Genomic DNA, 27,533 nt, shown 5'->3' with positions numbered 1-27,533 from the left:
CCAAGTTGGGAGAAAGCTAAGTCTGGGAATGCGGGAGGATCTCCAGGAGTTGGTTTTTCTAAAGAATGGGAAAACAGCATAAATCCTAAAGTAGATCAGAAAATAGATTAGTCAAGAGAAGGAACAGATAAGATGCAAGCAGCATTGGCTAAAGTCTAAATCAAGCTGGGGTCCCAGTACACCCCAAGCAAGTTCTGTAGTGCAGGCCGAGGTAGGACAACAGAATCCGAAGCCAAAAGAATGAGAGGTTGGGAACAACCTTGGGCAGCTCAGCCCACGGTCCAGCCCCCCACCGCCCCCCACCACCATGCTCTCAATGCTGCTCGTACAGCCTGTACCAGCTTTCACATCAGTGCCCTCCTCCAGGCTGTTCGGTGGCTCTTCAAAGCCTCTGCCACATGCCTCGTGGTCTCACCCAGCCCTGCATCCTTCTCTCCCAGCAGCTGGTTTGGCTTCCTCTTTTATCACAGCATCCCCGAGCTTTCGTGCGCTGCTCAGTAAGTGTTTGTGGAGTGAATTAAGAAATTAATTAATGAGTGACACACATATGCCTGGAGATCTGAGATACCAAGTAGGAGACTGGTCAGTGTTGACTAGAGCAGAAGCCTGTGGACCCAGGGAGAGAGATGGCTGTCCCAAGACAGCTGGGCTCTACACAGCGGGAAGAAGATACCCTTCAGTTCCTGCTCTTCCAGCCTGGACTTGACCCTTGCCCTGAGGCTCTTAGTGGCTGTTATCACTGGCCCCCCTCCCCAGACTTACGCCTGTCATAACCCCCACTCCCTCCCCCCACATCTGGGGAGGACTGATCCCAGACCAGGCAGGGAGAAGGGACTCATCGGTCCAACTTGAAACGTCAGCCCATCTGAAAAAAGGGACCCAAAGAAGTCTCCAGAATGCTGTATTTTAAAATATTATGGTTTTATTTTTAAAAGCAATGCTTAAAAACATCAAAAAAAAAAAGTATGTTTAAAGTAAAAAGTGAAAAAGACTTTCCCTTCCCAATCCCCAGAAGTCACTGTCATGAATAGTTTGGTGTGTTTCCACCCCCAGCTTGTGTGTGTGTGTGTGTGTGTGTGTGTGTGTATTTATATATATATATATATATATATTTTTTTTCTTTTTTTTTTTTTTTATGGCTGTGTTGGGTCTTCGTTTCTGTGCGAGGGCTTTCTCTAGTTGTGGCAAGCGGGGGCCACTCTTCATCGCGGTGCGCGGGCCTCTCACTATCGCGGCCTCTGTTATTGCGGAGCACAGGCTCCAGACGCGCAGGCTCAGTAATTGTGGCTCACGGGCCCAGTTGCTCCGTGGCATGTAGGATCTTCCCAGACCAGGGCTCGAACCCGTGTCCCCTGCATTGGCAGGCAGATTCTCAACCACTGCACCAGCAGGGAAGCCCTGTATTTATATTTTTAATGGTCTCAGAAATGGTCTCAATATACATACCAATCCATTCATCACCTTGCTTTGTCACTTAACAATGCATCGTGAACATGAACTTTTCCCCTCTTAGTACCTTACTTCCTGCCTTTGGAAACCTTTTGCTGCTGCTCCTGTAGGTTTCTCAGATTCTTTCTCAGGCACCCTTTGTATGAATGAGCTGTAGAAACTATTTAACAAGCTCTCTTTTTTAACAAGCTCTTTTTGATGGCCATCTAGGTAGCTTCTGATGTATTATTTCAAACAATGCTTTAGCGAATATTCCTAAGGAGATGCCTCTGCACACTTATATAGATAGTTCTATAAAATTAATTTCAAGAAAAAAATTACTGGGCCAAAGAATTTGCACATTTAAAAATTTTTTAAAGTAATGTCAAACTTAAAGAAAAGTTCCCAGAATAATACAAACAATATCCACATAACCTTTGCCCAGATTCTTTACCTATTCTTATCATTTCACGCCATTTCTTTGTTATTTGCCTGCTCCCGACCAAAAATTGTTTTTTTCCTAAACTCTTGGAAGATGTGCTGCATACATCATGGCTTTTATCCCCAGAAGGTAACACATACTTCAGTGTGTATTTCTGTATTTCCTAAGAATAAGGAAATTCTCTTAATAACTCTAATAGTACCGTTGTCAACTTAATTTAACATGGATAAAATACTTTTATCAAATCTACTGTCTGTATTTTAATACTGTTAACTGACCCCCAAATGTCCTTTTTAGCACTTTTTCCTCCTAGTACAAGATCCAGTCCAGGATCAGATATTGCATTTCGTTGTCATGTTGTTAAAGCCTCTTTTAATCTGGAACATTTTCACAGCCTTTCTTTATTTTTTATGATATTGACATTGTTAAAGAATACTGCCCCTATTTTTAATAGAAGCTTCCTCTTTTGGGGTTTGTCTGATCTCTCCTCAAGATTAGATCCAGGCTCTGCATCATGCATTGCATAAATGATGGTGTGTGCTTCGCAGGGTACCGCATATGAACACATGATGTTCATCGGCCCCTCATGGTGATGTTAAGAACTGCATATTTTAAATTCTGGTCAGAGAAAAGTTCATTTCCCAAAACTTTTTTGCCAGTGTCTACTCCTGCCACAGTTTGTGAGATTTCTGCACAACCCTATCCCTTTCCTTACGCAGGTACCACCACCAGTCTTCTCAACGTATGCCGGGTCAGTATACTGTGCTTGTTAATGCTTTATTGTAAAAAGAAAGCAATACATTTTTTTTCTCATTTCATTTTGAGATACTCTTTAGTATTCTTATGCCTCAACAAAGGTTCCCCAAACATCAAAAATGCAGTAGACTCCCGTGGTCTTTTGTAGCCCCAAACTCATCGGGACTTGGGCAGTGTGAGTGTGACGATGGCACAGGCGGGATGGGACCCTTGGCTGAGAGTTTGGGGCTCCACGCTCTGTAAAAGCAAAACAGAAACCAGTCCTTTTATCCCCCACTTTGGGAGAGAAAAGATGCCCCTGCCCTCCATAGGCAGGGACATTTATCTCCATTTATGTTTCCATCTTCTTTCCTATAATCTGCTATGAGGAAAAGGCAGCATGGGATTGGGAGTTGAAGGATCGGTTTCGAGTGTCGCCACCACTTTCTATATCAGGTGTCGACTCGTGGCCACCCTCCTCGCCTCCCCCGGTTCACATAACTCATGAGGAAGGGACTCAGGAGGAGCTGGCCTCCCCGAATGGTCTTTGGGGCTGGCCCTGCCCTCCCTGGCCTCCCTCACTGCCACCAGAGAGGACAAAGCGGCCCGGGGAACAGGGCTCCTGCCGGGAGACAGGCGGAGCAGCCTCACTCACGCATCTCACACGCTGCCGGCATCAGCCAGCAGCACCTCGTAGGCCCCTCTGAGATAATTAAGCATTATTATCCCTATTGGCAGGTGGAGACAGGGAGACAGAGTGGTTCAGTGACTTGGTTATAACTGCTGGGATTGTTTGAGGGCGAGGCCGTGCCAAGAAGGGAGTGCAGTGCAGGAGGCCAGAAGATCTTAAGCTATTTAATGTGACTGATTACTTTAAAATAGCTGCTGGAGGGTGGGGGCCGGAAGAGGGGCTAGAGGCGTGGCCAGTGGACATCGATGAGACACCAGAAATTACCCTGTGAATAAGGACTAGACCTAGTATACCTGTGAAAACGGGTTGCCACAGTCTGTCAGATGCTTACAGGAGAGGAGGGAAAACATTGAAGGCTTAGTCAGCTCAGTGAGGACGAGGAATAAACCCCTCAGCTTCCCGCAGAGCTGGACAGAGGTCCCCAGGATGGGCGTGTAGACAGACCATCCACCCTACCGGCACCCTCCCCTCTCGGCTCAGCGTCTGGAGCCCTGCCACGTTGCCCTAGGAGGTGTAGCCCTACCTCAGAGTGGCAGGAAGCCCCGAGTGTCTCCATGCACAGAGGTGGGAATAGAATGGGAGAAGAGTGGGTGCCTGCCTGAGGGTCACAGGGGAGACACTTGGGACAAAGGTGGGGAAGCCATCATGTCCTGTTGACAGAGACAGATGTCACAGAGACCTGGTGCCAGGTGTCACTAGTGAGGCAAACAGATGCACTAGAAAAGGAGAGGAGAACTGTGGTCCTAAGGGCGAGGCAGACAGGCAGCAGTGAAGCTGTGGCGATGGCAGCTCCAGGGAAAAGCACAATTCCTGCCATGTTCAGAAAAGCAACCAATACACCCTGGACCGGCCCAGGAAGAGAAGGGTAGAGAGCAGGGTGACTGGCTAGCCTCCTCCTCAGCCCTGACCATCCCGTTTGCTGGTCCTCCCCGCCAACCTTGCCATTCTGAGGTCACATAGAGGTTCACCCTCCCACCCCACCCTCTTGGGGCCCAGGCTTTTGGGGGTTGCACCAGGAGAGACTAAACTCCATCATCCCTGCCAGCTACCACTGTGGAATGCCCCACAGAGTGCCCTCCTCAGGGCAGAAGTGGTTTTGTTCTCTTTGCCTCTACTGACCCTGACCTTGCCCGGAGAGGGTACGCACTGCCTGCTTGTTGAATGAATGAAGGCAGCATGTGAATTTTTAGCCCTTGTCTCTCCACCCTTTATTTTTAATTATAAACTCGAGAAATGCTGTGTGATAAAAAAATATATAATTAAATGCCCACATCTCAGCCATCAGGGGCTATTTTGGGGGTGGATAGTAAAAGACAGCTGTTTGCCCTGACAGTATAGTACAGAGAAACAACGTCTGTTTGGTTGAAGAACAGGTTTTGTTTTTTTTTTTTTTCCAGCTGGGAAACGTCACCAAGTGGCCTTTCTGTTCTTCACACATGAAACACACACTATCATCCGCATATTTTTAGTTAATTTATGTCCAAATAGGCCTTCCTCTCGCTGCTGGAAAATGATGTTTGGGCTGCAATTACCTTTCCAGCATCTCACAGAAGGGTTTCAGCGCTCACAAAGCTCAGGGGAGAGGCGGCACGTACCCCACCGACTGTAAATCTCTCCATTTGTAGCCATTCAAATCACATATTTTATTACTAGTACAAAATACGTTGTGTCATTCATTTTGGAGGAGCAGCTAATGCTTCAAGAAAAGCTTTGGAAAACATTCTATTTAGAAACAATTTTGTCTGCAGCCAATGCATTGTGTCTTTTGGGGTTGTCTTTTCTCCCAGCCCTTCTCTCTGTTCTGTGTGCCATTTGCATGACAAATGAGATCATCGTCTCCAAAATCTCACCTGTCCATGCAGCCGGTTTCCCACCTAAAGTTCTAATTCTCTGTATGTTGCATCATAATCCTTAGCCTGGTAATAAATTACAGTGTCACCATCAAGATTGTGGCTTCTGGAAAGAAATAAGCAGCGGGGCCAAATGAACTCTCTCAGAAGATTGAGAGACTGTTTTCATGCAAATTCCTGGCATCCTGGGGAACTAGAAACAGCCTCTTTATTATATAGACTCAGTTGCAATCCAGCAGCCAGAAGCCATTTCCACTGGCTCTTAGAAGCCGGTAATGCTCAGAGAAAGAAAACCTTTTTGGCAGAAACTTCTCTTTCTTCTTGGCTGATATGGGTCTTATCTGGAAAAATCACTTTGCTCATTAGGTTGGGCAAAATGGGTCAGTGTACTTTCCAGAGTGCTTTTAAATAGAGACATTCATTCTAAATTACCTTCTTAATTTAACACTTAGAATCACGTTAGATCTCTGGGTCCAAAGCAGTGGGCAGTGACTGGGGAGGAGGAGGAGCGCGTGTCCCGTGGATGCACCCTAGGGCAGGGCCATCTGTGTCTGAACTGTCTACAGAGGGCTGCACGGAGCCAAGGCTGGCCAACCACATGGTCAGGATGGTCACTGCTTCAAGGGGAGTGTTCAACCTGCCACTCCAGAGGGCCACTTGCTATATGTGATGTGAACTTCACCCCAATTCACCCTCCATTTCCCTTGAGCCATAGATACACTGGACAGAAACTTTGATGAAGCCAGCTCATTGCCTTTTTCCCCATCATTTTAAGATCTTTTGATCATTTTAAGATCTCATCACTCATTAGTCATGGCAGCATTCCTTGCTGAGCCCAGATGAAGCCTCAGAATCCTTCTCAACCCAGCATTAACAATGACCAGAGTTGGTATATGAGACTTCACTCAGTCCATGACTTATGCTGGATTGATCTATGCCAGTGGTTCGTAAAGTGTAGGAACCACACTGAGAATTTGTTAGAAATGTAAACTCTCAAAGCCAATCCCAGAACTAGTACATTTGAAAGTCCAGGTTAGGGCCCTGTGATGTGTGTTTTAACAAGGCTTCCAGGAGAGTCTGACGCACACTCACATTTGAGAACCACGGCTGCAGGCCGGTGCTTGTGACTAATGACTGCTCATTAGAATCACCTGAAGCATGTTAAAGCTTACCAATGCTTGAGCTCCACTCCCAGAGTTTCTGAAGAAATTAGAACACCCACTGGCATTAAAAAATAATAATAACCTTCCCCAGAGTGATTCCCAATGGATAACCAAGCTTGAGAAGCACACGCTAGGCTTTCTGGATATGTCAGGAAAAGGGATATTGACATGGCCTTCAGCTGCCGTTGTGCAATTAAGATGGAGCTCCCCAGGCCTGGAGTGGCCACCTGGGTCTGTGGACACTGCTGCTGGCGTGAGGGTGGTTCTCCCTCAGGCATGTCACGCCTCTCCAGTGAGCAGGGGCAGTGATGTGGCTCCGGCGTCATCAGCAGAGCTGCCTCCTGACTGTCGTCCTCGTTTCCACATCAGTGGAGATGCCAAGTGTCTGTCCCTCGAAGCCCTCACGCCACAGCACTCACACTGCTCAGCAAAGGGCAGTCCTTCAGGGAGTAGACTGGCCAGGTCTGAGCAACAGCACAGAGGAAGCATTACAGAGGACCCTGTGGTTTATCTGCTGGGCTTCCACCTAAACGTTAGAGGTTTTCCTCACCCGCAATAGTAGCCCATGGTGGACCTGCCACCTGGGAATTTAACAGCAGTATTTTTAAACTAGTGCCTGATAAAATGGTATACACTCAATGTATTCATTCCTAGGGTTGCTGTAACAAAGTACCACAAACTGGGTGACTTTAAACAGCAGGATTTTTTTTGTTCTTTTCTCTCCCAGTTCTGGAGTCTAGAAGTCCAAAATCAAGGTGTTGGCTGGGTCATATTCCCTCCAAAGTCTCCAGGGAGGAGTGTGGTCCACGCCTCTCTCCTCGTTTCTGGTGGTTGCTCTCAGTCTTTGCAGTTCTTTGCCTTGTGGATGCATCACTCCCCTCACTGCCTCCATCTTCACTTGGAATTCTCTCCTACATCTCTGTGTTTTCACATGGCCTTCTTATAAGGACACCAGTGGCTGGATTTAGGGACCACTCTAATCTGGTATGACCTCATCTTTTACTTTATGTTACCGAGCAAAGGGCTTGCTGCCTGACATGCATAGAAGCCCATACTGTGGAACCAGCATTTGAGAAAAGAAAAGGCTTTATTGTGAGGTCGATCAGCAAGGAGACAGGAGGCAAGGCTCTCAAATCTGTCTCCCTGATCCAGGGCTGGGTCACAGTTTTTCGAATTAGGGGAGGATGGTTGGTATGTGGAAGCACTGGTGGGGCAGGTTTTGATTGGAGGGCTTTTGAACTTGGCCATTTATGGTAAGGTATGGTAAAGGGGCTTCAGCACCGGTCTTCATGGACAGCGAACCTGAACCCTTAGCTTCTGAAAGGGTTCCAGCATTCAGGTTCCAGTCATGTCCCAGTTCTTTGGTTCTGTGGGCTGGAGAAACTTTGGTTCCGGGTGTTATTTGAGTTAAAAAATTTCTCCTCTGTGTATGCTTCAGCTGCACGACTTGCGGTTTTGTTCTGTTGTCTCTGAAAAACAGCTCAGTGTATTGCTGGAAACAGAATAGGGCCAGTTTGGGGCTGGTTCTTTGGTTACAGTTACATCCCCAAAGACCAGATTTCCAAATAAGGTCAGGAGTTTAAAAGTTGAACGTATCTTTTTGGGGGGGCATAAATCAACTCACAACACTCAATAAATTCTTGTTTAATGGTAACAATAATATACTGGGTGATTTATGTATATATAATGTTGGATCTTCAAAACAACCCTAATATGTTTTATATATTACAAACCTATTCGAGAGTGAGCATTGTGAAAGTCAGGACCATTGTGTGATGATCTCAAGTCATAAACCTATCACTTCAAGGGGATTCCTCATACAGCACGATTCCAATGATTCTGTGATCACGATACTCAATATTCATGAGTGTCTGGATTCCTGTTATGTCCCTGCTGAGACTTCCTCTCACACATGATGGGGAAGAAAAGTACTGTAGCCGCGCCCAGACACACAGAAGCATTACCCTTATGGGCATCTCTAGGATAAGTAACTAGCAAGGGAAATCAGTCCTATGCTCAGACTTTAGCCTGGAAAACTCCACAATTGGGTGGGTTCTACAAACGAAAGCTACGAGCTGTGCCTATCTAATGTCACTGTGGCAAGGCAGTGAGCTGTCCGGATGGCACTGGGGATATCCTTCACTCCTTGAGAGTGGGGTTGAGTCTCGTCACTGCCAGGTTCCCAGCAGGGTGCCAGGCAGAGTGGGTGCTGCATAGATGCTTGTTGCAGGCTGGCTGAGGCTGAGGGACTAAAGTACCTCTATGCTGAAAGCTTCTACCTGTTGGCATCACTCCTGGTGGCAGGTGTAGATGTAAGTTATCAGCAGGTGCCCCTGCAGATGGCTAGTAGGTTAAAATTAATCTGCTGCCAGACGTCATCTCCTAGTTTATCAAATTACACACACACATGCACACATACAAAGCACACACACGATCTTTATAGTTTGTCTCATACCTGAGTTAAGGCATGATTATTCTGAAGCAAACTTTTAGAGATGTTAAACTTTTGAAGAATTTCTGGGCGGCGCAACCATTCAATGCCAAGCTTTACCTGGAAGGTCAGTGTATGAAGTACACTGATAGCAGTGAGATGCCTCTCCCTCCTTGCCCCTTCTCCATCCCCGACACCCCAACACTGCCCCCGATGCAGCTCTGGGGGAACCAGGTCCCTGCTGAATGCACACCTATGCCTTCAACATCCCTGGGGGCATCGAGTCATCTGGTGCTTGGAGGAACCTGTGCAGGGAACAAACGCTCTCTTCAAGCCCAGTGTTGGCCCCTCTTGCCCACGTGGGCACAGATTCCTTCCAGAGGGTGTCGCCTGTTCTCCATCCCCTGAGAATTCTTCCCTCGTGCTTCTTCCCATCCAACAGAGCAAACCACTCCTTCCTTATGCCCCTTCCTCATGCCTGCATTGGTAATAACTGGGACCCTCAGAGAACTTTGCAGTCACAAGAATGCCTTGGCCTTGGACTTTCCAGTCCAGACTTCTCTTCTGGCAAGAAGACTTCCCTCACTAACAGAAGCCCTGGTGGCTGCAACACCATCCCACTTCCTTTTCTCCTAGTTCCCTGCGTGGAGCTGGTCACCATCCTCTACATTAATAGATTTCCTTTCATGTAATTGAAGACGGGTTAAATAATCATCACCATAATTACCTCTGAGCATCAGAAGGCAACGCTGATGACATGATGTTTGAAAGGCTGAGAGGAAATCGAAAACTCCCAGAAGGGAAACACCCGTCCCCGTGCTCCCCTGGCTGCCTTGGAGGTCAGCAGCCCCTGCTCTTGTGGCGGAGGGCCGCTGGTGACAAGCTGTCACCTGCCTGTCCGGCCACTCTTCTCAAAGGCTCTGCCACCTGCTGGGATGGGGGCGGGGTGGTGACAGGCCAAACTCCGTGTTCAGTGAGGCCCAACAGCGCAAGGTGGCAGGAGGGCTGAGGCGCGTCAGTGGGCCTGGCACTGCTACTTGACATGCAGGAGGGAGGGCTCAACAGCTGTCACCGGTGGCCCCTGGGGTCTGTTCCAGACTCGGGAGAGAGGACACCTTCAGACTCCCACATTTCCTCTTTGAAATTCAGAAGAATCACACTTTCGTCTCCCCTCCCTCCTCTCTCTGACACAAACAGATGCATAAAAGATAAGCCCTAACTCTCTTTTACCCACAGACCCACACAGCCAAGTTTTCTCTCAGTCTCTCTGTCTCACACACACTGGTAAGTTCTCACTCACGGAGTCTCATTCCCTCTGTCTCTCACACACACACACACACACTCACACACTCACACTGCTCTCTCCTACCTCAGGTAACCTAGGTGTAGTGAGAGACCAGAAACCGCTCCCCTCTGGGGGAGCCCCAGGCCCCCTCCAGGTGTGGCAACACCACCTCCCCTAATGGGGACACACAGCGTGGGGTCCCTGCGCTCCCTGTTCGCTGGCTGAGTTTTCCACCTCTCTTCCCAGCCATGGTACCGAGGAGATAAAGCCAGTAAATTCATTCATGTTTTGGGGAATGGTGAGAACAGGGCCTCCTGTTGCCTCACAGCCCAAGCCTGCCCTCCAGGCATTTGTCACGTTGCTGGCATTTGAGCTGAGGATGTCTCCCACCACAAAAGCCTGCCATCGTCCTGGGGGAAATCAGGGCTGTCTTCCTGGCAGAAAGCTGGATGTGTGCCTGGGGAGGTCGGGGTCAGACAGCCTTTATTCCTCCCAGACCCTGGGTAGGAAACCAGATAAAAATACACTTTGCAGTTTGCTCCTTTTTCTCTCACTCGTGCTCAGATTAACCACTTATACATTTTTTTAAATAAATTTATTTATTTAGTTAGTTAGTTTTGGCTGTGTTGGGTCTTCGTTTCTGTGCGAGGGCTTTCTCCAGTTGTGGCAAGCGGGGGCCACTCTTCATCGCGGTGCGCGGGCCTCTCACTATCGTGGCCTCTCTTGTTGCGGAGCACAGGCTCCAGACGCGCAGGCTCAGTAGTTGTGGCTCACGGGCCCAGTCGCTCCGCGGCATGTGGGATCTTCCCAGACCAGGGCTCGAACCCGTGTCCCCTGCATTGGCAGGCAGATTCTCAAGCACTGTGCCACCAGGGAAGCCCCCACTTATACATTTTTGAGGTATTTTTGCTAAAGTCCAACACATGTCTCTGGTGATTTGAACAGATCATGGGAACGGTCAGTATAAAAGTAGCCTCCTTCAGCCGAGGCAGGAGGCAGATGAGAAGGGGAAGGAGATAGGGAGCTGCAGGTCTCATAGCCCAGTCATCGCAACGGGGCCATGGGAGTGAAGTCCAATATTTGGCCTGGAGAATTGGAAATGAGGAGCATTTGTTCTAGAGAATGATGAACTCTACCCCCGTAAGTGGCATCAGTGCCCTACAGAGCTGCTCTGCTCTCTGCTCCCCTCTATTTCCCCCGTGAGAATTCCACGCTCTAGCCATCCTGCACTGCTGGCAGTTACCATCTTCTCCGTTACCCCAGCACCTGCACGTGCTCCTCTCCGCCTGGACTTCCCTCCTCCCCACACTCTGCCTGATTAACTAGTTACCATGTGTACAGCATGGACCCTCTCTGCCAGGCCCTGCCCCAGCACTAGATGGATCGTAATCCACTTATCCTCATGATGACCTGACTATGTAAGTGCGATCATTACCCCCCATTTTGACAGTGAGCTACAGAGGCACAGAGAGGTTAGGTAACTTGCCCTAGGTCACACAGGTAGAAAGGGACAGTACTGGTATCCACACGTGGTCAAAGGCTCCAGGAAACTGCCCTTCTGACTGCTCCTGGCCACCTTCCCTGACCCCTTCCTATGTTAGGGAGTTTCCTCTGGTTCTCAGAACACCCTGTATCCCCCTCGGCCTCACCCTCACCACTTTCCACCTTGTTAACAATATGTATTAAGTTTCTGTTTTCTTGTCTGCCTCCCCATGCCTGCCCAGCTTGAGGGCAGGGCCCCTGGCTGGCTCAGCTCTGGGACACCAGCTCCTCAAATAGGGCCTGGCACAAAGCAGTGCTTCTTGCCTATTTGTTGACATGGTTCATGTATGGATGGATGGATATCAACCCCTTAGGTAAACAAAACAGGCCAAGTTCTGGCAGACAAACCAAGGGCCAAGCAGAGAGTCAAGTTGGAAACTCCCAGGGTGGGATCGGAGGGTAAAATGAAGAAACAAACCTAAGAGCGGCCCTTTAGAAAAATGTGTCTGCAGCTCTGGATGTCGACCTGCACAGAAGGGCACGGAGGAGAGCCAGCATCTATCCGCTCTGGGCCCAGTAAACTCAGTGCATGTGGGGCTGCTTGCAGGCTGCAGAGTGAGGAAAACCTGTCGCCCAGGGGTGGAGCACGAGGCAAGTGGGGCAGAGGGGCGGCACAGTGTGATCCCGTAGTCAGGGGTGTCCCAGGAGGTATTACCAATCACTACCTTCGTTTCTGCTTGTTTTGCTCCCTTCTGGCCCAAGTGTCGTGACTCATACATGCTGTGGGACAGCAGAGCATCACCTGCCTGTCACGGCGCACGTGGCCCATCTCACGCAGTATCGTGCGGTAGTGCTTTTCTGCCAGTTTCACTCGCTCCTCCCACCCACAGTGACGTTAGAATCAGGACGTAGGGAATGGGGGGGTAAGTGCAGCCGCAGCCCCAGTTGCCACCTCTCGTGCGGTGCGATGTGCCCACACGCGGCATGAGATGGCCCAGCCCCGCAGGTCCCCCTGCCTGGGGGCACCAGCTGTCCTAATTCACGAAATGTCGGGGCGGGGGTGGAATGGAAGGACACGTGTGCCCACTTTATTCTCACGCACCTTCAGCTAGGAACCCTACGGTTGGGCTGACCAGGCTTCTCCTTCCCACAGGGAGGCAAGATCCCCGTGAGATGGACGGCTCCAGAGGCCATCGCCTATCGCAAGTTCACGTCTGCCAGCGACGTCTGGAGCTACGGGATTGTCATGTGGGAAGTCATGTCGTTTGGAGAGAGGCCCTATTGGGATATGTCCAACCAAGATGTGAGTGTCAGTGGCACCTGGCTGCTACAACCTTTACCCCAGGGGTCCCACAGGCCATGGCATTCCAAGCCCACCTATCTGTTTTCTGCTTGGGGCCTCAGAACGTGAACGTGAGGTGTCCAGGGCAGGGGATATTGGATCCCCTTGGCACCAATGTTTGAACTAATCAAAGAGCCCAGCATGACCCCAAAGCCTGTAAAGATGCCCAGGCCAACCCAGGAGACAATGGGCTGGTTCTGAATGGCCAGGAACCATGAATAGATCAGGCCCAAAGTTAATCAGGAAATGCTACCCCACTTCAGAGCTCCATCATCACGTGTAAAAGAAGGGAAGCAGAGCTGGTGGGAGGGCGGGCCTGGCTTCCAGGCTGCTCTACTCTGCCAGATGTGCTGTGTTGAGCCAGCTGCAGCTTCTGTCTGGGACTCACACCTCTCCACTTTAAAGAGAGGAATTAATCGTAAAGGCCCTTCTTTCCTGAGAATCCGCTCTTCTGGGAGTCCGTGTCACCTGTCAGTGAAGGAGGTGCTGAGTGAGAGTCCCAAAGCTGGTCAGCTTCAGATGGGTCTCAGAAGGGGACTTGTCTGAGTGAAGGTCAGCAACACCCCTCCAGGCCACTCACAAGGGACAGGGGGAAAGGAAAGGGCCATCTGAGATGCTTTCTTTAAGCAGAGACCTTCTGGGGAGGTGTTCTAGAGGGGACCCTTTGCTCCATAATTACTAAAAGGTAGGAAGCCTTTGAGGATGATTTGCTTTGGTAAGGTCCCAGTCAAAATCCTACCTGGATTCCCCCACTGCCTTGGACCCTGGGCTGTTCCCCAGGACCACTCCTCCTTTGTGTTCTGAATACATGCCCTCCCCTTGGAGAGTCTGCAGTGCCTGTGTTACCTCTGTTCTCTGCTTTCTCTTCCCATCACCTTGGCGGACAGTTATTATCTTTCCCAACTTCCAAGCAAGAAGAGGCAGGGCTGGCCCAGTCCAGATGGGGAAACCAGCCACCCCATAAGCACCTACGTAGTGGGTGGGCTCTTCGTTACTCGTAAACTGGAGAAGTCTGCCCCCAGCCAGCCCCCTATCCAGACAGACGTTCCGAGCCATGGCTGTCGATCATAAGGTTGAGAAAGGTGGTGCCCTGGGGCTCCAGAAAACACTTTCCAATGAGCCAAAATGGGAGCTGGGTGCTGCCATGACAGTGCCTCCTGCTCCCAAGGGTAGAGTGGCTTCAGCCCAGAGCAGGTGAAATGGCTGCATCCTTAATCAGGTCCTGCTGCCGACCATGTGTGGCATCTAGATCCTCTATTATCTCCGATTATCCATGCTTTGCCTCTGCTCCTGTAGCATGTCGAATCAGTAAGTGTCGGAATTGATGCCAAGGCTGCTTTCATGAAATCAAGTGCACCCTGGTTTTGTCCATACTGTCAGCTAGATGAGTAATAAACGTTAGCCAGAAAACGCAGACCCATTTTGTCCTGCCCAGAGACTGTAATCCAATTAAGCACAATTCAGCACACATGGAACGGATTATGAAACTCTCTGACAGGCAAGATTTGACATTCAAGATATTCTCAGCAAATGCATTCACCTCTGCTGAAAACAAATGGAGTTTCTGATATTAGACTTCCAGAATTCCCAAATAATTTATTCAACGCACACTCAGGGTATGCTAACTGTGACTAAGCATTGTACTTGCTGGCTCTATTCTTGGGGGGTTTATAGCCCAGTGGCACATACACAGGGCTGTAGGAACATTTTGGGGGGAGGTAAGGAAGGTTTCCAGATATTTGACATTTGAGCTGGGTCTCAAAGGGAATAAGAACATCTGCAAAGTAGCTGTTTATTCTAATTTTATTGTATTTCTCCAAAATAAAGCCTCTCAGCATTGTTCCAAGTACCATTCTGCTCTCTGTGGAAGGCGGAGGGTGACTTTTGCCCATTCAGAAGGTATCTTCTGACCCGGCCTGGGAGAGAGCCAGGAGGAGCTCCCAGCAGCTCAGGCTGCAGCCCGACTCATCAGAAACCACTGAGGTGGTGGCAGTAAAGGATTCTACAGATGACAATTGAAAGGCTTTACGAAAGAGAATTGCAGAGGCAAGTCAGAGTGCTGGTAATTGGGCTTCCGGAGCCCAGGAAGGTCTTTGAACATGTACAGAGAGTTTGTCAGCCAGAGAGAGAACTTGGAAGTTCTACGGCTTGGATCTGATTGACAGAGATAATGAGAGTGGCAGTGTCTGTGGGGAGAAGCTGCGGTTTTATTGAAACATCAGAGCTCAACTTAACCCCCTCTGCCCTGGATCCTCCACTGCTCTGAGCTGCGCCACTTCACCCTCCGCATGGAAGGTCGAGGAAGCACGCCCACCGCCCAACTCACTAATGAAAAGTGCATGTCTGGGGGCAGCCAGGAGCCCCTCTGGGGACAGGAGAGCAAGAGGAGGGGCCCTGCTCCTTTCCCAGAGGAGCTCCAGCCCTGGTCCCCGGTCCAGACCACCTGTCCCTGGTCCCCACCTAACCCCTACACTTGCCATCTCGGGGTACAGGTGAGCAAAGGCAGCCCTCACCCCATCCCGTTGCTGCAGACCATTCAAAGCAAGTCAGCCCAGCTCCGTGACAGCTGCCGAGACTGGTTCTCACCACCACACTCGCCATCACCTTCTCTCTGGAAACACCATCTGATCTCATTTCAATCTCCAGTCTTTTCAGCGTCCATTTACCTCATCCTGTTGTGGACCAAGGAAAGGGGCTCAGGACTTGCTCTGATGTTTCTATTCTGCTCAGCAGGACCCCCTCTGCCCCCAAGCTTGGGCCATGTCTTTCCTCACAATTCAGACGCAGTCACTGGTGTTTGGACTGAAAGTGGGTCTCCTGCATCCTACCTGTTTTCTCCATACCTGCCAGTGAGGCAGGCATGACAGGGAGTGGTCCCAAAGCCCCTTTAGAGGACTACAATTCCTTTTTTGAAATAATGATGTTTTAATTTGATTATAAGTTACATGTATTCAGAAAATTTAGAAAACACCCAGATCCTTAAAAAGAACAAAAATCTCCAAAGGCATAGTGCTTCAGAGAAAGACTTGAATAGATAAATGTTACCCATACAGCAATTAATGACCTAGTACTTTTTCTTTGGAGTGGAGGGTAAAGCTTTTATTTTTTTCATATGTTCAAGAAGCGTCAATGCTCCCAGAGCATCTACTCAAGTAATAACAACAAAGTTATCTAGAAGAAATAGCAAATAGGAATTCCCTGGTGGTCCAGTGGTTAGGGCTCCGTGCTTTCGATTTTTCACTCCCAAGGGCACGGGTTCGATCCCTGGTCAGGAACTAAGATCCCTCAATCTGCGAGGAGGGGCCAAACATAAAAAAAAAAAGAAATAGCAAATGGAATGAAGTCCCATTTGTAAACAAGAGCATGGGAGGGGGCTCCTCTATCCTCTGGCCTGAAAGATGAGATACAGAGAGGGAGGTGGCATTTACCAAGTCCCCATTGCATGCTTGGTGCTTCCCAAACACCATCTTCCTGGACATCCCATTGGCCGGCAGCAGAACAGCAGCTCTCTTTGAAGAGAAGACCTCCACTGTAGTAGACGTGGCTGCAGTGACAGCCTCCGTGTGATGATGGGATTCTTTCTACTCACATGCGTGGTGCTCAACGTGCATCGCCTCACTGTGTCATTTAATCCTTCTAACACCCCCCATCTGTGCAGTTTCAGGAAGTCAAGTGACTCTCCCAAGTTTCTGGAGCTAATAAGAAATGGAACTAGGATCTGAACCCAGACCTCCAAGGTCTACGCCCCTAATGACAATGCCACACCATCACTAACACAGCACGTGGGGCTACACTCCTGTGGACCTGCAGGGAGGAGGAATCAGTGACTCTCTGATGTCCTCTTAAAAGGAAAGTCAGCACATCAAACAAACAGAGGAAGTACAAAAACACACACCAGGATGGTGTTCCAAAAATTCCGATGAGGTGGCCTGCAGAAGAGATGGGGGAAGAGCAGCTTAGTGGCATCCGGTCTAAAACTCACAGATGGAAGAGTCAGCACGTGCCTGGGTCCCCAGTCCCTTGATGCTCTGCCAGGAGTGCTCGGGTCAGCTGGGCACACCTCTGAGCTGCGCCCCCGCAGAGGGGCTCTGCCGCCAGTGCTCCTGCCTCTTATGGGCAGACAGGAGAGTAATCTTGTCGGGGTGAACATTCGAATTTGGGAATCTGGTCATCAAATAATTTAGGCAGCGATGCCAGCAGTTTAAGGGGAACAGGAGCTGCCCTACACTGGAAGACTTTGGGGGCCCCTAACTCCCAAAAGAAGTTGAATTTGGACACCAGCCCCTCCTGCTGGTCCCACCTAGCTTGTCCTTAGGCAACCCAGAAAGAGCTCGTGGGGCCGTTCAGTGAGTAATCCCACTTGTCCCCATGGTGAGTGGGGACTCTGTGACAGGGCCCCTTAATCAGGCTGCCTGGAAGGAGCTGGAAAGGATGCCAGTTTTAAGCAAGGCTCTTCATCCTCATGGATTACTTGGTTTAGCTCCATACCCCTGTTTCCTATCATGAAGACATCAAATAGCTCCAAGTACTGTTCTCCAGGCTGAGATTCCTGTGGCATCCCCACAGAGCCTAGGAAGAGTGGGCTTCAAGGTATTCAAAACTTAAACTCAGGGACTTCCCTGGTGGTCCAGTGGGTAAGACTCCATGCTCCCAATGCAGGGGGCCCGGGTTCGATCCCTGGTCGGGGAACTAGATCCCACATGCATGCTGCAACTAAGAGTCTGCATGCCACAACTAAGAGCCCACACACTGCAACTAAACACGTCACAACAAAGATCCTCTTGCATGCTGAAACTAAGACCCAGTGCAGATAAATAAATAAATAAATATTTAAAAAAAATTAAACTCAGATACCCCTGTGATTTTTTCGCAGCCCTATCCCTTACTAGCTTCGTGCCCTCAGGCAAATGACTTCCCTGTTTGTGCATTCATTTCCTCATGGGGAAAATAGAGCTAAAATGCCCTCCTCAGAGAATAACAGGTAATTTGACTGACAACAGTCTGGCTAAGATAAACATTTGTTAGTGGTATAAAATATTATTCAAAAGTGCATATTCCCAGTTGCTGTTTTTTTATAAAGTGATCATATTGGTGTGGTTTGTATGCTTGTTTGTTTTTCTGCCACATCCAGTAGAAGGAATAATACACCTTGATTATCTCTAATGACTTCAGGTTATTATATTATCTCATGCCTCGTCTCATGCCCTGTATACTGTGCATAGAATTTGTAAAAATATAAACTGATTGAGAATATTCACTTTCTGACCAATTTACAAAGTAAAAAAAAAAAAAAAAAAGAATAATCAGTTGAAATGAATCTGACATTTTTTAAAGTAGAGGCAAAAACACCTGAAAATCCCTGAATTCCAAATTATTCCTTATGTTGTTAAAGGTGCTTTAACTGTTTATATTAATGTAAAATCAATGCCTAATTATTATAGAAAATAAACATACAAAGAAACAAAAAGAAAAACACAAAGGGTATTCATGTTTCTACCTGCCCAGAGGCAACCACCGTTAGCTCCATGGTATAGATCCTTCCAAGGACTTTTCTATGCATGTGTGTAATTATTAGTTTTTGTTTTGTTTTGATTCTTGTTTTTTTACAAAAGCAAGCTTATACCATACCTGCTTTATACCATACCTGCACTTACGCAGCCTGCTGTTTTGCCTAATATTACAATGTGAGTATATTTCCATTTCAATAGGCACATTTTTGTAACGTCTTAAGGCCTGCATTGTATTCCTGGCCTTCCATTGTGTTATAATAAATTGCAGAGCAGGCATAATTGTTTTAAATGAATTGGAAATTAAGAAGTGAAGGGTGAAAAACACAACAATCTGAAAAACAGAAAAAGGACTTAAAGATCCTAATATCTTTACAAAACTGTCTCCTGGAGTCTGTGAAAATTAACAAAACCTGATTGGAGATATTCATGTTGGATCACCTTGTTATTTCCACTGTTGTCATTGTACTGAACCAATTTGTTTAACTAGATTATCTTCTACCCAATTCCTGTCGCTGCCTCATGAAGATTAAGGCGGATAATGCCTAGGTAGCACCTAGAGGGTCCCTGGCATGGAGTAGGCTCCCCATCAAATTGTGATCCCTTCTTTCCCTTTTTTTTCCCGTAGCAGTGAAAGGATGAGGTCACAATGGGCTTTGGTGGGTGTCCTTTGCAAACAGTTGGCACGTTTCCCATGTGCCATTGTTTCATCTGCCCTGGTGCCACCAGCTGCCAATAAGGCAGAATTGGGCCTGACGTCCTCTCAGGGAGAAGCTCAAACCATTCTTCAGTAAACATTTCCAGCCATCTAGTGTGTGTCAGGCCCTGTGCCAGGTGCTGGGGACACAAAGGCACAATAAGAGGTGGGCCCTGCTTTCTGGGAACTCACAGTCTAGGGGGAAAAGCCAAGTATATGTAAAATCTCTTACTGTGGGAGGTATAGGAGCACAGAAAGCGGGGCACCTGGGGTAAGGAGGCTCCATCCTCGGAAGCTAACTTGTGAATGACTGGCTGGTGGCTCATCACCAATCACACCTGTTCCCGTGTGTGTCACCGCAGGTCATCAATGCCATTGAGCAGGACTACCGGCTGCCCCCACCCATGGACTGCCCAGCTGCTCTACACCAGCTCATGCTGGACTGTTGGCAAAAGGACCGTAACAGCCGGCCCCGATTTGCAGAGATTGTCAACACCCTGGACAAGATGATCCGGAACCCAGCAAGTCTCAAGACTGTGGCAACCATCACCGCCGTGTGAGTCTAGTGGAACCGGGTGGTTCCTAGGGGTGGGTGGTCTCATAGTCAGGCAGGGCCCAGAGCAAGTCTGCTAGCCTTCAGTCTACTGAGAGCAAGGGGGAGGCGGCTGAGCTTATCCACTGATGGAAGAAGTTCCAAGACTCTTCCCTTCCTTTTTCTCTTCAATCTCTCTGAAATATTCCCTGCCGCCAGCATGGGCTGTAGACAGATGAAAAGGTAACATATCTGTATCTCTACCTTCCATTGGCCTCAGATGGGCTGGGCACTGGGCTCTGTAGGAGTTGAGTGTATCTGGTCTGACTGGTATGAGACCCCACTTGTGGGCAATCCTGTTTCCAGAAGGCACCCTGTCTGTTAACCACACCAGTGCATGAGGCAGGTGGAGCTGCAGACTTGGAACCTTGGCCTACTTATTAACAGGTAAAGACCCTGATTGCTGTGGGACAAAGAAATTCGGAGCAGTTGGATTTGTTATGAGCAAATGCACAGAACTCTCAGCTGTCAGCCACAGTCAGCTGTACATCACGCATTTACATTTGCAGCGTTAACTCATTTATTAATTCATCCTTTCGACCAGAGTTTATTGGGTGCTTATGTGCTAAGCACTGTGCTCTTGCTGGCTGTATAGAATGAGCAAGATAGACATGCCCTCACGGAGCTTAGAATCATTTAGGAGCAGCAAACATTAATCAGATGATTGCCCAAAGAAATGCAAATTGAGACTTCACTGGCCGGTGCGGCAGGGAAGTGCCTGATGCTTGCAGAGCATACACCTTGGTCTGGCGTCAGGGAGGCGACCCTGATGCCTGTTATTTCAGTCGCGAGCTGAAGAGGGAGGGCGCGTTAACTGAAGGAAAGGAAGATGGGAGTAGAGGGTCAGGGTTCCAGATCAAGGGTGCAGCATGTGCAGAGGCCCGAGTGTGGGAGGGACAGGGCCAGCGTGTTGGGAGTGCAGTTTGCGGGGGGACCAGGTGGGGACTGAGGCTGGTGAGGTGGGCGAGAGCCAGACACTCAGAGCCTTTAGGCCCTGCTACGACTTCTGAGCTTGGTTTTCAGAGCAATGATCACCCACTGAAGGGTTTGACATGAATCAGGGTCAGGAGCTGGGTTATTGTCAGGATCACATCTCCATATTTTAAAGAGCACCAGGCTATAACATGGACTTGTTGTTGAGGGGAGCATGAAGACAGACTTGGTAGGAGGACATGGCAGTAGTAACCATGGTAGAGAAGATAGCATCTTAAATCAGGCTAATGGTGCGGAAAGAAGCGGATGAGTTTGAGAGATTTTGAAGGTCAAATCTTTATGACTTGGTGAAGGGTTGGGCGTGGGTGCTGAAAGTGAGGGCGATGTGAAGATGGCACCCTGATTTCTGGACTGGGTACCTGGGTGGGGGGGTCTGCTTTGAGAACATGCCCGAGAAGGTCAGTGGTGGACTGTTCTGTTCCATTTCTTTCCATTAGCTGAGGACGGAACCCGGAGAAAAAAATGTTACCGATAGATTTGGAGAGGTTGCAGCGAACTTTATACATTTGTAAAAGGAGCATATCTTTGGTTGGTGAAGCTCTTAGATTTCAGTTTACAAAGGAGCTGTGGTCCTTCTCTTCCCTTCGGACTGCCTGCTGTGTCAGTCTGCCCGTCTGGGCTGACTGGCATGGGACAGAGCCCAGAGGCAGGGGGGCTGGCCACCCGGCCTTGAGAAGCCGTGCCAGCTCAGGATTGTGTAGGGAAGGAAGGGTCAGCCTGGGTTTCCTGCATAATCCTCATCCCACCAGAGCTGCTGAGCCTCCATGAAGTCTGCCCTCCGCGCAGAGTGTGGCTCTGCCCACGCACCCCTGCAGCTGTGGGGTCACCTGCCCCCCTCTGTCTTCCAGGCCTTCCCAGCCCCTGCTCGACCGTTCCATCCCAGACTTCACTGCCTTTACCACCGTGGATGACTGGCTCAGTGCCATCAAAATGGTCCAGTACAGGGACAGCTTCCTCACCGCCGGCTTCACCTCCCTCCAGCTGGTCACCCAGATGACGTCGGAGTGAGTGATGGGAATCACCTCTGTGCGGCCCGTGGGTGGGGTCGAGGCTCCCCCCCCCTGCAATCACCCGTGGTGCAAGTCACGCCTTCTGGCCTCATCCTCAGAGTTCCACCTCAGCATAGAATCGGACCTGGTGGGGAAGCGCCTTGGAAAGACGGAGGGCTGGGGTGGGGAGGCCCAGATCTATTCTGGGTCCCAAATGAGAGTTCTTCAAAGTCACAGCCATATGTCATTTGCCTAATCACTGAGAGTCTCTCCTCCGTTTAAGTTTTTAAACTCAGCCCATCAAAGAGAGCATCCAGATGGAAAGAACACAGCCAGCCAGCACTTTAAACAGCATAGCAGGAAGAGGCAGAGCACTGATTCAGCAGCAATCTCCGATGCACTGGGAGCCTGTCTTCGTGCTTAGACAGCGCTTGTAAATAAGCCGATGTTTCCATCCCCCACTAGTTATTTTCCAGGCTGCAACCCCCATAAGAGTGTGGAAGAATACAAAACCTAAAATTATTCAAATCAGATGAGAGCCAGAAAGGGTCTTAAAGGCCCACGTAGTCCATCATTTCCCCAAGAATGTTCTGAGCAGCACCTGCTCTGGGAAATGTTAATAGGTTCTCCTTGGAAAACAGGTCCCATAGTCAAATAAATTTGGGAAATACCGAGCACTTCAGCACTCTCTTGGAGAGTCACTCCACATATTAACATTGTAAAGGCCATAAGAAATCCTGAAGTAAAGAAACCCACGTAAAATTATTAAATGCCATGGAAGCGTATTTCGGAGGGGTGGGGTTTTCTGGGCCTGTATTTTGGGAAATCTCTATCTAGTTCCACCCCTTCTATTCAGCGATTCAGAAAGGAGGTGATGTTAGTGCCCCAAGACTCGGCCATCAGGAGTGACAAAGCGGGAACAGAAGCCTGCTTTCCTGACTGCCGGGTCCATGTGTTCCAGCCTGCTCATCCAGGGCCACATGGGGCCATACTTGGCTATACACACCCTGGAGTCACCTGGGAGTCTTTAACTACTGATGTCTGATTCCTACACCCAATGTAGATCTTCTGATTCATTTGGTACATGGTGAGACCTGGGCATCAGGATGTTAAAACTCCCCAGGTGATTCTAATGTGCAGCCAAGCTTGGGAACCACTGGACTAGAGTGGGCAAGTCGAATTTTGTATACACACACACACACACACACACCCAGCAGGGACCTCACCAGCTGCCCGGCTGCAACGTGTACTAACAGCACCAGGGTTGGTAGCCTGTGACACACATTCTCCCTGGCAGAGGATAAGTCAGTCCGCCAGGCAGTTGACAGACACTTATTGATCACCTGCTCTGTGTCAGGTTCAGTGCTGGTGCTGGGGCAGGCCAGTTGCTGAGTCCCAGTGGAGAGGCGGGGGTCATCCATCCTGAGCAGTTGAGCCCCAGGGGGATGGCTTATTGACACTCAGCCTTCCATCCCAGATTCCTGCTCTGCAGTCAGAGTCCAGCTTCATGTCTCTCAGGTTTATTCTCGCCTGAAATGATGGAACCTCCACTTTCTCCCAGGAAATGACTTGGATGTGCCTCTAGCCTTGGATCCACTAAACACCAGAATTCACTTTTTCAAACCTGAGTTCATTTCCTGGTGATGCCTAAAAACGTCCTTACCATTATGAATTATCGTCAGACACCAAAAATAAAAACTAAGCCCTTCCCAGTGGAAAACCAGCTTTCCCAACCCACAGAGCTGAAAAGGATGCCTGGGCTCAGGGGTAGATTGGGCGTCCATGAAGGCAGGGCTGCGCCTGCTTTCCCACTGTCACGGGGCTGAGTACGGGGACCATCATCACCTGATCCCCCACAGACTGAAGGAGTCAAATGGAGCAATTCCCTCAGTCTGGGAACAGCCACATGAAAAAGAGCTAGAGGAAAAATAAAAGGGAAGTGAAACTGAAAAGTAAGGGATTTACTTCAAAGTAAAAAATGTCCACACACTATTGGAGCACTTTCGTTTGCTACTTGAGAGATAAAAGGCAGAAAAAGAATATGTGTACGTAAATAAAGTAGATTGAGGGACAATTTGTGAGTTCAAAATCCAAGCATACCTCTCAAACTTGTGTGCTGAAAAGACGTGGGCAATTTGACAATCTAGACCAGTGACAGCCCTCGGGGGACTGACAGCCAGCTGAAAGGGGGCGGTCAGGAGAGCCCAGGCATTGTGGACGGGGGCCCAGCACAGGGCCTCCTCATACGTCTTGTGCACAGTGCACAGAGCGATCTGCTCTGCTGGGGGTGGGGGGCGTCCGCAGGGAATACAGTCAGGGCGCCAGAAGAGTTCTGAGAGCAGCCCTGCAGGGTGGCTGAGAGCCAGGCCATCCTGAATTTGAAGCCCAGCTCCTCCACTGCTTACCTGCTGTGTGATCTTGAGCATGTTACTTAACCTCTCTGAGCCCTGCTTGCCTACTCTATAAAGGTGCAAATAATAATAGTGCCCACCTCATTGGTTTGTGGTAAGAGGTGAGTGGAATAGTACGTACAAGGCAACTGGCCTATTGTCTGCCTGCAGGACACACATGAGAAATGATGGCTGGTAAATTATTATCATTGACTCTGAGTGGTTTGGCAGTTTTTACGAAATGCTTCCGCAGGTATAAATGAGTTAGTATATGGCACATGGGAAGCACTCAAGTAATGTAATATTGTTAACTAAAAAAAGATGTATGGGTCTCCCCAAAGACAAATATAAGCCATGAACTTGTTCATATTAAGACTCAGAGTTCAAAGATGAATCCAGTCCAAATCCCTATCCTAAACATCTTCCTTGGATTCCTGCTTGGGCAGATATTTGAAAGTTATTTTGAGATCACCCTTCTTAAAAATTCATGACTTTAAAATTCAAACAGAGGCAGAAAATGGAAACTCAGGGGAAAACATCAGAAAACCAGGCAAGCCTCACATCTTTTCATTCACAGTGGGTGATCACTAATTTAGGCAGAAACCTCACAGAATAACTGAAGCCCCATACAGTGTGTGCTTGCATTTTTAAAAACAAATAGCACAGGGAAAATTCTAGTCCACCTAGGGTCATGGACACAATAAAGGGCTGCTTCAGAACCCACAGGTGAGGAACAAGGCACAGCACTTCCAGGGCCATCTAAGTTGGAGGGGGCATTGGAGGTGGGGGCCACTGCTTGGAGGAAGTGAGACTGAGCAAGGGAATATCTAGTTAGGTGTTTTTCAGACTCGGGTAAACTTGGGCTCATTGGATTTTAAACACTTTTATTTGCCTACCCTACTATTATCAGGAGCTTACCTTCTGTGATGAGTTTTGATCTGTGAAAAGCACTAACGTGCCTCCTTTTGTGGCTTTTTCCCTCCTAGAGACCTCCTGAGAATAGGAGTCACCTTGGCAGGTCATCAGAAGAAGATCCTGAACAGCATTCTGTCTATGAGGGTCCAGATGAGTCAATCACCGACGGCAATGGCATGAGAACTCCCATTTTCTGTTGGGAGGAGAGGAAGGAAAAGGACCAGGCTCAGGGGGGAACCAGAGGTTTACCACTGTGGAATGTCCTGGAGAGATTGGCTTCTCAGCTGAGAAATGCATTCTCATCAACGAAGAATAAACTGGACCTATTCCTAATAGGCAACCTTCATTTCTCAGTGACAGACGCAGGTTTAAGATGCCGTGGGAAACCAAATATGTAAGAATAAAAATACACAAAGGTGATGTTCGACGGAAGTGAAGACAAAACAATATGTGTCTGGGGCACCAAGAGTGAATATAGCTCCCACCCTGGGTGGGCTGGAGTCATCCATCTACAAGAAGAAAGGGAAGGAGGTAGAGGGAAGAAACAGAAGCAGTTTCCCATTTTCTTCCTCACCAATGACATTCTTTTCTTTTCTCCTTTTGTCCTCCTCCCCGAGTCCTCACCCTTCCCCCACATCCATCTCCCTTTGCTCATGACTCGTGTAGGGAAGTTTCTTCAAACAAACCCCAGCTCCTGAGTCTCCAGATGTTCTGTCAGTTGCCAAAGGACCTTGCTGACCACTGCATGGGGAATCCAACCAATTCAATTAATGTCTTCATATTGAAGAAGAGATGTACCTTCAATTGAAACCTTGTTTTTCTTTTGTTTGCATTTTCTGCAAAAAGGAAAAAAGAAACCAGAAATTGGAAAAAGAAAAAAAAAAGAAAAAAAAGAAAAACCTGTTTCCGTGTGCAAGGGCACGCCTATGTATGTCTGTGTTATAAAATGACCGCTTGTTCGTAACAGATGCAAACAAGAAAGAACTGGGAAGTCTTTGTCCCTGGAAGATCCAAAGGGGGGCCGGAGCATGTTGTTGGTCTGGTTTTCTGATTGGCTCCATTGGCCTACTGGCTCAATGAAGAGAGAGGGTAGGGAGAAAAATAAAATGAAAAGGGGAAAAAAAAACTCCAGAGGGCTTACAAATTCAGACAGGAAACAGGTGAGTGGGTTTGAATTGGATGCAGTGTGGGACATTCGAGAATGATACTGACTGATTCACTATTCTTGGTGACATCTGAAGAGAAGGAGAAGGAAGGTGTTTCTGGAGAGTGTTCTTCCACATCCCTGGAATCTACAGTTCAAGATGGCGAGGGCGAGTCCTTCTTCCCTTGTCTGGGGACTGGCTTAAGCTGTGTGACATCCGAGGAATGTTTCAGATGTGTCTGTGTTTCTCTGCATTCCTTCCTGTACCACATTGTTCAATTCACTTTTGTAAATTCCACCTAACATTTAAATATTTTTAATTTCTCCTTTTACCTTAATCTCCTTGCTAATTTTATCTGTCTAATTAAAATGAGCAGAAGCATGTCTGGGTTTACATAGAATGGTGTCGGAGTGTGTGTTCCCAGACGCCAGTGGGTCCCTCCCCACGTTATGGGAGAATCCTTAATAACTGCCCTTCTTCCCCTAATAGGGGAGGGAGGGAAACACATACCGGACCCAGGGACTCCCGAGAAGCAGAGTTTGTGAGAATCACTCTTACGGGAGTGACCCAAAGGAAGAACTAAATAAATAGGAGGCTCTGAAGCCTCAAATATGCAGCGTAAGAAGTCACTGGCAAATAAACATAAACAATCACCGATAAAGCACGATCTGCCCTGAGCTCAGTTTACACACTGCATTTGAGAAGTTCACATCCAGGCCAAATTTGTAAAAGCCACTGAAGACTATTCCAGACTGCTTCCTTGTGGGGTCCGTGAATGTAAAGTTCGGGGGGGTGGAGGGATGAGGCAGCAAAAGAAGCTAGGTTCCCACGTAGCTTGTTTCAAACATATTTAAGGTGAGATGACCCTTTTTCCCTATTCCGAGGTAACTTTGTACTTGGAGAGATCCTTACCTTCTGAGGCCCCTTCAAAGAGGATCTTAGGCCTGGGGGTACAGCTCTGATGCAGGGAAGCCCCATCTTAAAGCTCCACCCTTTGCTTAGTGGGCTGGGAGAAGATGGAGAGAACTGTCTCAGCAGATTGGCATATGGCTGCAAAGGGCCCCCATCCAGCCATATAGCCGGTAGAAGAGAAAACTTCCCTTATTAATAGCTTCCCAATTCCATGCACAATTTGCTAATTACCCCAACGACCTCAATCCATGCCGTGTCTTACAAGCCTAAGCAATTCGGCTAATCTACTCTCAGTTCTCCACAGGAATGAATTCTAATTTGTCACCAAATTCCTCAGGCAGCCTCCTGAACTCCTCACTGTGCCTCCACCAAGGCCAGCCCATCTCCTGGCTGTGGACAAAGCAAGGTCAAGGTGAAGGTCATGTCACACCCTTTAGTTAGTTTTGTCTATCAGATCCCACAAAAGAGAGAAAGAACCCAACATACACAAGGGGAAAGCATGAGGGGTCAGCAGAGCCAAGACCTGGACACCTCAAGGCATAGT

The 27,533-nt window shown here is 48.6% G+C and overlaps 1 protein-coding gene across 1 annotated transcript in view; it reads left to right on the top strand.

The window, feature by feature from the left end:
- EPHB1 (EPH receptor B1) overlaps positions 1 to 26,457 on the top strand; it is a 420,917-nt gene extending 394,460 nt beyond the window's left edge. Inside the window, exons 13-16 of the mRNA XM_059920279.1 lie at positions 12,661 to 12,810; positions 19,416 to 19,609; positions 21,487 to 21,642; positions 25,004 to 26,457. Of these exons, the coding sequence (XP_059776262.1) occupies positions 12,661 to 12,810; positions 19,416 to 19,609; positions 21,487 to 21,642; positions 25,004 to 25,112 (609 nt within the window). The 3' untranslated portion in view covers positions 25,113 to 26,457. The remainder of the gene's footprint in view (positions 1 to 12,660; positions 12,811 to 19,415; positions 19,610 to 21,486; positions 21,643 to 25,003) is intronic.
- The last annotated feature ends 1,076 nt before the right edge of the window (positions 26,458 to 27,533 follow it).

The sequence above is a fragment of the Balaenoptera ricei genome, chromosome 4, assembly GCF_028023285.1.
Source record: "Balaenoptera ricei isolate mBalRic1 chromosome 4, mBalRic1.hap2, whole genome shotgun sequence".
In the NCBI taxonomy this organism is placed as follows: Eukaryota; Metazoa; Chordata; class Mammalia; order Artiodactyla; family Balaenopteridae; genus Balaenoptera; species Balaenoptera ricei.
This window is presented reverse-complemented; position numbering and strand designations above follow the sequence as displayed.